Source organism: Panicum virgatum, chromosome 3K (genome assembly GCF_016808335.1).
Source record: "Panicum virgatum strain AP13 chromosome 3K, P.virgatum_v5, whole genome shotgun sequence".
NCBI classification, from domain to species: Eukaryota; Viridiplantae; Streptophyta; class Magnoliopsida; order Poales; family Poaceae; genus Panicum; species Panicum virgatum.
This window is the reverse complement of record NC_053138.1, coordinates 59,797,346-59,806,123: the sequence shown is the minus strand read 5'-3', so window position 1 is coordinate 59,806,123 and position 8,778 is coordinate 59,797,346. Positions and strand designations below refer to the sequence as shown.

Sequence of the window (8,778 nt, the reverse complement as noted above, 5' to 3'; positions counted from 1 at the left end):
GCTACGCTCGCCGCTACCGCCGCTCCACGTGCGCCCATGCCCCACGCCGCTGTCGCGCACACCCAACGCCGCCTCCCACGTCCAGCGCCGCCGCTCGCCGTTGCCGATAGCGCGCCTCCTCCTCTCCACCTGTGCGCAGCCTCCTCTCCCTTTCTTTCGACGTGCACGCACTTGACTCCAGGCCTCATTTCGTCCTCTTCACCCTAAGCTTGTGTGCCCTCAAGGTGTTCGAGGATTTGTCCCAAAGAAAAACTTTCGTCAATATCGGCTTGGTTCTGCTTCTGACCTGCAAGGGTATACTCCTGAACACTCTTAGCATGTGATGGAACTTAAATTTCATATTCTTTACTCACATGTTCACATATGACTCCCTTTGCACTCACACATGCTCCATGATCCTATCAAATCATGATTAGTGTGTCCTTTCAGAGTTTATCCTCTAGATGTTCTTACTATAGGCTCATATCACTCTTTGCTCTGCTTAAGGACGTTCTCACCTCTAGTAGATATCTTGTATTATGCATAACTCCTTGTCTAAACTCTATAATCTTCCACCAATTCTCCGTAACAGATGGCAGGAGACAAAAAGGGCAAGGGCAAGCAGGTGGTGCAGCAGAGGAAGAAGCGCACCCGTGAGGACAGAGAGCGCGAGCGTGCTGAGGCAGTTGCAGATGCAGCAGACAGGCAGGGTTCGCTTAGGATCAGGGATCCTCAGGCTCAGGGGGAGCCAGAACAGTTGTTACGCCGCTCAGGGCGTACTCGTCAGCCAGAGACAGCTTAGACCACACCTGAGTCCCGCTCTCGTCCACGGACTCGAGGTGGTGGTACTCACAGGGCAGCAGGCCGTGACAGAGAGATAGAGGTAGCTAGTCAGGACAGTGATGCAGAGTCAGAGCCACCTCAGGTCGAGCTGTTGGATCTCAGGGGGATACCAGGGCCTCGAGTGAAGAGATTGAGATACATCACCCCAGAGACGTGGTTTCCTGAGCAGAGGGATGTTGGAGTTGACCGTCGTTTTCACACCCTGCTCCAGCACTCTTTTTACCACGCTTACTGCCAGATGGACATCAAGATCAGTGAGCACAAGATGCTTCACTGGGTGGCTATGCGTGTGACAGCCGGTGGAGTTCCAGTACTCCCCTTCTTCGAGCACTACGATGGGCTGCCGGCACTACTCAGTGAGAGGTCCAGATATATCCGAGAGTGGGTCTGCGTCTTCTACGCTACCCTATTTGTTGAGGAGGACTGACAGTTCATTGACTTTATGTTCCAGCAGAGACACTATCGGTTGACTCGAGCACGTTTGGCTACCCTGCTTGGAATTCGGATTGCCGAGGAGCCCCACTACTTGCACTATCAGGCTTATGGCAACACGGTGCCACCTCATCGTCCTCACGAGACACACTTCCCGTTTGACGAGGAGGTCAGTGTCCTTTTTCAGCAGCCCTTCCTGCCAGGCACTCCAAGGATCCCGGATAATCTGACTCCAGTGGCTCACCCTACACCTCACCTTGAAGAAGAGTCTGTTGTTCAGGATCGGCTACAATGAGGGGATCACAGCTCTGCAGTAGTGGCTACTACTGCATATCATGACAGGTCGAGACTTTGACCTTGTCGACTTCTTCATCTGCGAGCTAGAGGACGTGATCATGGATGGGATGACAGTTCACCGTCGCCACCCCTTTGTTCATTGGATCTGCTGGATACTCGTTTAGCTCAGTCAGAATGCACACATGGATGAGCTGGTGCAGTCGAGAACGTACTTCAACTTTTATTCACCTACTACTCCTCGTGATGGTCGTCGTGGCCCGAGAGACCAGCGCAGGGCACAGCGGATTCTGGATGAGCGTGCTTTGGCTGAGGGCAGAGTTGTGGATGATCCGACGGCAGCTGAGGACGCTTCACTCGCCGCTGCAGAGGCACAGCTCCCGCACTACCTGGTCACTGATTTAGAGGATCTGGCGGATGACGAGGATTACATACCCACGGTCACCGTCCCCCGAGGTGCTCATGATGATGAGGCAGGATCCTCTGGTGCAGCTCAAGTCCCTGCTCCTCCAGTTACCGCTGCTCAGGTCACTCAGCCTGATTCACTCGCTGCTATTCTTCAGAGACTCTCTGACCAGCAGGACAGATTTGCTGCAGCTCAGCTGAGCATGCAAGCCGAGCAGGATCGCCAGCAGGAGGCCCAGCCACTTGTACTTGAGGGGATCCGACAGCAGCAGGAGGCCATGAGGCTACAGTTACAGCAGCAGTCCCAGATTCAGTAGCAGATACACCTTCTTCTCGGGATGCTTCGGTCAGCTATACCATCACACTGGACTGCCTGAGCCTCAGCTCCCTACACCCCAGCAGCTCCAGTTCGACCCCACTGCTCCCGCTCCACCTGTTGGCAGCTTTGTGCAGACACCCTTGGCGTCCTTCCTGATGTCACCTCTTCTTCAGACCGGGGTGTTTGCCAACTCTGCTCCTACTTCTACTTCTGCTCCGGCTCCTGCTCCACAGCCTAGTGTCTGGACTGCCGAGCAGCGTGCTGAGTTCCTCAGGCAGCAGCTGGTTCTGCATCAGCTATAGCACCCCTCAGCTCAGTCCCTCATGTTTGAGTCACCCTCACAGCCTGAGGTGCTCTGTCCGTCCGCTGTTCGCCCCACTCGACCAGACACGACTCCCGTCACGTTTGCTCCTCCGACGGACTCCACGGTCATCTCCGAGCCAGCTGCTACCGCTACTCTGGCTACTTCTGCTGCTCCGACGACTCCGGTCGAGCAGAAGTCCTCTTCGGCCGACGAAGACTGGACGGACGCCGATGCCGACGACTCCACCACTCAGTTCTCCACCGGACCGAGCATGAAGACCCCGCCTTCTCCAGCTCAGGACTAGATCGCCTTCCTTTTTAGTGCTTTATTGCCAAAGGGGGAGATAGATAGGGGAAGTAGAGATAGGGGGAACTTGTTGGTTTGTGGCGTGTTTGGATCTTCATGATTTTGTGTATGGACATGTTATTTGGATATTGTGTATGCTCTGTGTTGACATGCCCCTACATGTGTTTTATTTCTAGTAATGCATGCTTATTTATCGCGTTCAATTTCATATCTTTGTATCTCTACTTTGTGTTGTCATCAATCACCAAAAAAGGGGAGATTGAAGCGCATCTAGGCCGATAGATGCTAATGGTGAGTTTTGGTGATTAATGACAACCGCATGCGACTAATGTGTGTTTTGAAGGAAAAATCAATGATTGGATTAGTCTCATGTGAAATATGAAAGGAGACCCCTCAATTCGAAACAATCATGCGTGCCAAGGACTCAGTTTGAAAGATTAAGGACCTTTCTAGTCTCAAGTGTCACAAGGAGATGAAGGACACTTGTTTTAGCTAGGTTTTATAGTTTTTAGTTCTTGACCGTACTAGTAAGAGGGGTTCGTGAGTTAGTAGAGCTTGACTAAAATTGAGTTGGCATTAGAAATCTTGCAAACTCGTTCAAAAACAGCCCAAGATGGTCAATAGAAGTTAACACAACACTTGGAAGAAGAAACAATAGAAGTTACATTCAAATCCAAGTCAATTCAGCTGAAAACGAAGAAAAACAGCAGCACCGGTTTAACCGATGCCCCTAGCATCGGAGCATCCGATGCTAGGCGGAAGTTCCGACGCCCTATCGGTCTATCTCTCTTGGAAGCAAGCTGAAATCAAGTCAAGTTCTCTCTATATCACCGGTTGAACCGATGGTCCCAAACAAAGCACCGGTGCATTAGATGTACTTTGTTCTAGAGAGCATGTTTGGTGGACCTCAACTCGTCTTCAGCACCGGTTGAACCGACGCTTCAGAATCAACCATCGGTGCATTGGATGTACTATATTCCGGAAAGCTTGTTTGAGTTGATCAGTGAACCTCTTCAACACCGGTTGAACCGACGCCCCTACGGAGCATGCACCGGTGCAATGACGCAAGCCTGTATACTGTGTCAGAACCCCCAACGGCTACTATTTGGACACAGAGAGACCGGTTGAACCGACGCCTTCAATTCTCACCCGTCGGTTCTTCCGATGGTCACGATTTTTTCTGCAATGGACTTCCAACGGCTATGTGACCCTCTCCACTCTATATAAGGGCACCCCCTGGCTCATTTGAACTGCCTTTGACGCATTGAATACCTGAGGCCACCCTTGAGAAAAAGAGAGAGTGCTTTGAGCAAAAGAGTGAAGATCTAGTGCATTGACTGTGCTTCAACCTTGAAGAATTCAACCTTTGCAAGGGTAGCAAGTGTGCTTGAGCTAGGGCCAACTGAGTGTAGGTCAAGTGAAGGCTTAGGAGCTTGTTACTCTTGGTGTTTGACGGCACCTAGCCGGTCTCAGTGATCGGGAGGTTCTTGGTGAGCTATTGGAGTTTGTGGGAGCCCCAAGACAAGAAGTTTGTACACGATGTGAAGCTCGCCGTTCCGGAGATGGAGAAGGAACATTCTTAGTGATCACTTGCTCCTTGGTGAAGCAAGGGAGCAATACCCTTGTGTGGGTGCTCCAACGTGGATTAGGGGGGAGCGTCGACTCCTCGATACCATGGGAAAAAATCGGGTTGTCTCGTGTCCTTCGCATTTACATTCAAGCATTAAATTTCTTTTATTGTGATCTTGCTCCTCTTTGCTTGTTTGTTTGACTAGGACAATTGCATGTTAGTTTGATCTCTTGACTAGAACTTGTTCTTGCTAGTGTGGTTCTTCCTAGAAAAGATGATCGTGTTAGTATGTTCTCCTACCTAAGGACCCTTTGCTAGTGTGCTCTAGTCATTAGGTTTCAAATTTATAAATTGGACAATACTAGTCTAGGCTAAGGACTCTCTAGAAATTTGAAAAAGTCCCAATTCAACCCCCCTTCTCGAGCCTCGATCCTTTCACATGTGCAAGCCGCAAAAAATGCAGGGAGGAGAGCATCTGGCGTAGCTGTAAATCCTAACAATGACAGGCAAGCTCCTTATCCCAGTGTTTCTGCACACACAAAAATGTGCTCACTTCGCGGCCAAAACACAAAATGGCAATGTCATGTAAGGCCATGTGAGTACAGATAGTCCTCGCAAAAAAAAAAAAATCTACTTACAGATAGTACCTCACAATGTGGTGAATTGTAAAGAGAACTACATTCCTCTCAGAACAAAAAGGTACAAAGTGATGGAGACATTCTCGAAGAAAAAAGGCGACATTATTACACACCACTAAACTTGTTCCAGAGATTCTAAATGTAAGAAAACATAACAAAAATATCAAGCATACATAGCTTTATCGTTACACATAACTAGAACAAAAAAGAGAAACATTGGTTGCACTTGCCCAGCAACAGCTGTGATGAACTATAGTTGAAGCATCACACGCTGTCCAAATGGAAGGCAGAACAAGAATGCAACGGTTGCCCAGAATGCCAATACGAATGAGGCGGCACAGATAATATAAAGAACTGGATCATCAGATGCCTCGCCCACATCTTCTACTTCCATAGGGCCTAGGACAGGAGAACACTGGCTCCCCTTTGATGAATTCTGAAGGTCTGCGTTGCCCAGGTAGCTCTCCATGTTGAACGAGCTAAACTGACCGGAGTTCGGTATGCACCCTGACAAGTTGTTGTAGGCCGCAAAGAACACCTCCAAAGATGACATATGAGTCAGTTGCCTTGGTATAGATCCGCTCAACTCGTTATGGGACAAGTCCAGGCTTTCTAGGGCGCTCATGTTGGCAAAGGTAGCTGGGATTTGACCAATAAAGAAATTATGTGATAGGTTGAGGGACTTGACACGGCTCAGATTCCCAATCTCCCAAGGGATCTCCCCTGATAGCATGTTCGCCGATAAGTCAATGCCGGACATGAGATTGTAGAAACCGCGGCTATATGTGTAAATGTTTCCTTTAGTGGAGAAGGTGAAGCCTGGGAGGACAAGATTGGCATCATAGGGGAACCACGAATGCATATTAGAAAGCCCCACATCGAAGGGCACATCGTAGATATTTTTGGACAAAAAATCATCGTCATATGAATCTGTATAGTATCCAAATGAGATAGCACCAATGCAAGGTGGCAATGAGCCTGAAAGTCTGTTGTGCGACAAATCAATAATATTCAAGTACTGGAGATGACAGAGTTTTGCAGAGATATGCCCCTCAAACATATTCCCGCCCAACAAGAGCATTTTTATTTGATAAAGATGTTGTATCCAATCAAGGCTGCCCATGAACCGGTTATATCTTATATCGATAACTTCAACGTTGGAGCTATTGAAAAAATAACTAGGAAATCCTGAGAGGGTATTGCTCGACATGTTCAGAAAATCCAGCATTAACTTACTGCTGCAGTTTGGTATAGATCCTTCAAAGTCGTTATTGGATATATCCAAATAGCTAAGACCAGTCAATTTGCAGATCATTGGATAAATTTGACCAGTTAAACTGTTGCTAGCAACACTAAGAAATTCCAATGAAGGAATGTTCCAAAATGATACATCAAGTTCACCTGACAATTTATTATCATGAAAATCCATGATTGACACTTCACCTGATAGATTGTTAGGCAATGGTCCCTCAAAATTGTTGCTATCAAGAAATATTGTTCCTCCACAAATAGACTTATTATTAGCCCCACCAAGGATCGGACCCCCGAGATTGTTGTTCGAGAGCCTCAGGAATTCCAGCGACCCACACTCAGTGAACAAGCAAACTGGCACCTCTCCTGTAAGTTTATTGTTTGATAGATCCACAAATTCCAAGTCGTTAATGTTGCACAGAGATGGTGGTAAATATCCAGAAATATTATTGTAAGAAGCATCGAGAACTGTCAGATTCGGAAATACTGAGCTTATGTCCATTGGAAGATGTCCTGTGAAGTAGTTCATAGATATATTGATCATTTGGAGATTCGATTGTTGTTGCCACATCAGATGATCCAATGATCCTACCAGCGAGTTATGTGCAAGATCCAGATAGAGCAAAGGTGCTTCATTTGTAAACATCCAGTTGGGCAGGCACCCTGAAAAGTTGTTGTTGGACAGATCAAGGAATTGCAGATGACGTTGTGTGCCAAATAAATTTGGCCCTGAAATGATAGTATTGTCAAGGTTACACCCAGAGAGCATTAGCGCTCTCAGTTGAAATGAAGTCACACTTGTAAGGAACTTCACATCAATAGCTAATTCAGCATTCCCTGATAGATCTACCTCCTTTAGCATGGCACAGTTCCGTAGCCAAAAGAAATCAAACTTTCCATTTAGATTATTTGCTGCTAACTTGAGAGTTTGAAGCGATAAACAAAGATTCGAAGGTGAGATTATAGATATATGTCCTTCAAGGAGATTTCCTGAAAGATCCAAGTATTTGAGGGTTCTTGTGAGGTCCATCTTCTTTAGTATGGAGTAGTTTCATACCCAAAAGAAATCAAACATCCCATTCAGATTATTTGCTGATAACTTGAGAGTTTGAAGCAACAAAGGAATATTTGAAGACGAGCTTACCGGTATATGTCCTTGAAGAAGATTTTTTGAGAGATCCAAATATTGAAGGCGAGGAAGCTCAAATAAGGAAGCTGGGATGCTTCCATTCAGTCGGTTGGATCCTAGATGCAGTTCTTGCAAGTTCTTTAAGTTTGTTGAGAGGTCTATCTTCATTAGTATGGTGCCGTTTCCCCAAAAAAAAATCAAACATCCTCTTTATATTGTCTTTTAATAATAACTTGAGAGATTGAATCAACAAAGGAAGAGTCGAGGGCGAGCATACATGTATGTGTCCTTGCAGGAGATTGTATGAAAGGTCCAAATATTCAAGGCATGGAAGCTCAAATAAGGAAGGTGGGATGCTTCCATATATTTGATTGAATCCTAGGCGCAAATCTCGCAAGTTCTTGAGATTTCTGAAAGCTGCAGGAATCAAGAGCAACATACAAGAATGCTACGAATTAGCTGTGTCTGTACCAATATTCTGAAGAGCACCGCTCAAACCGGTGCGCTCAAAATTTATGACTTCAAGAGCAGACAATTTACCAAGAGATTCCAAGACATTATTCTCGACCAATATGTTGCTGCTAAGGTTGAGATAGCGAAGCTTAGTCAGATATTGAAGGCCTGGGTAAAAGTTCTCATGAATTATGAGTAAGGTTCTTTGGCACAAAGTGCTGGAAAAAGATGTTGTCAAGCGCATTCATGTCCAGGGATCAACATACGTACCATCAAAATTTTGAAGACAAGCGGAATTCGAAAATAAATCCAGCTGCTGAAGCTCATGAAACGAGGAAAATATGGTCAAATTGAGATTCCAGCATGGACCTCCAATTGTTACCATGGTACGATAATCCTTTCTCTGGTACACGTAGTCGAGGTTGAGACCCGACACACGTGTGCTGTTGTTGCATCGGACTCTTTCCCAGGAGCAGCAGTCATCACTGTGTCCCCAAGAAGCAAGAACTTCAGAGTTTGCCTCCAGCAACAAAGATTTGATGCGCATAAGAGCAATCCTCTCCTCGATCACGCAGCCACCTGCCATGTGGGACATGAACTGCAAGACGCATAGGACCCAAAGCATGGTTCCTAGTGGGAAGTAGCAGCTCATAGTTTCTTGGTGACTATAAGTGACAAGAGGCTGAAAAGGCTTTTGGTTTGCCCCCTCGGTCGGCCAAACCATGGTGGTAGACACAGGTTTTAATTTATATATAGGTGAACGAGAATGCCTCTCCTTTTTGAACGGAGAAAATTAGAACTTCTGCATGAAGGAGAGAGGCATCACGTCATGGAAGTACTGTTCCATGTCTTCTC

The 8,778-nt window shown here is 46.8% G+C and overlaps 1 protein-coding gene across 1 annotated transcript; it reads right to left on the bottom strand.

The window, feature by feature from the left end:
• Positions 1-5,176: 5,176 nt before the first annotated feature.
• Positions 5,177-8,646, bottom strand: LOC120699981 (receptor-like protein 15). The gene is made up of 5 exons (XM_039984102.1): positions 8,194-8,646; positions 8,011-8,091; positions 7,748-7,887; positions 7,486-7,632; positions 5,177-7,374 (listed from the first exon to the last, which is right to left on the bottom strand). Exons 1-5 carry the CDS (start codon positions 8,573-8,575, stop codon positions 5,341-5,343), a joined length of 2,784 nt encoding a protein of 927 aa, XP_039840036.1. The 5' UTR covers positions 8,576-8,646; the 3' UTR covers positions 5,177-5,340.
• Between the last annotated feature and the right edge of the window lie 132 nt (positions 8,647-8,778).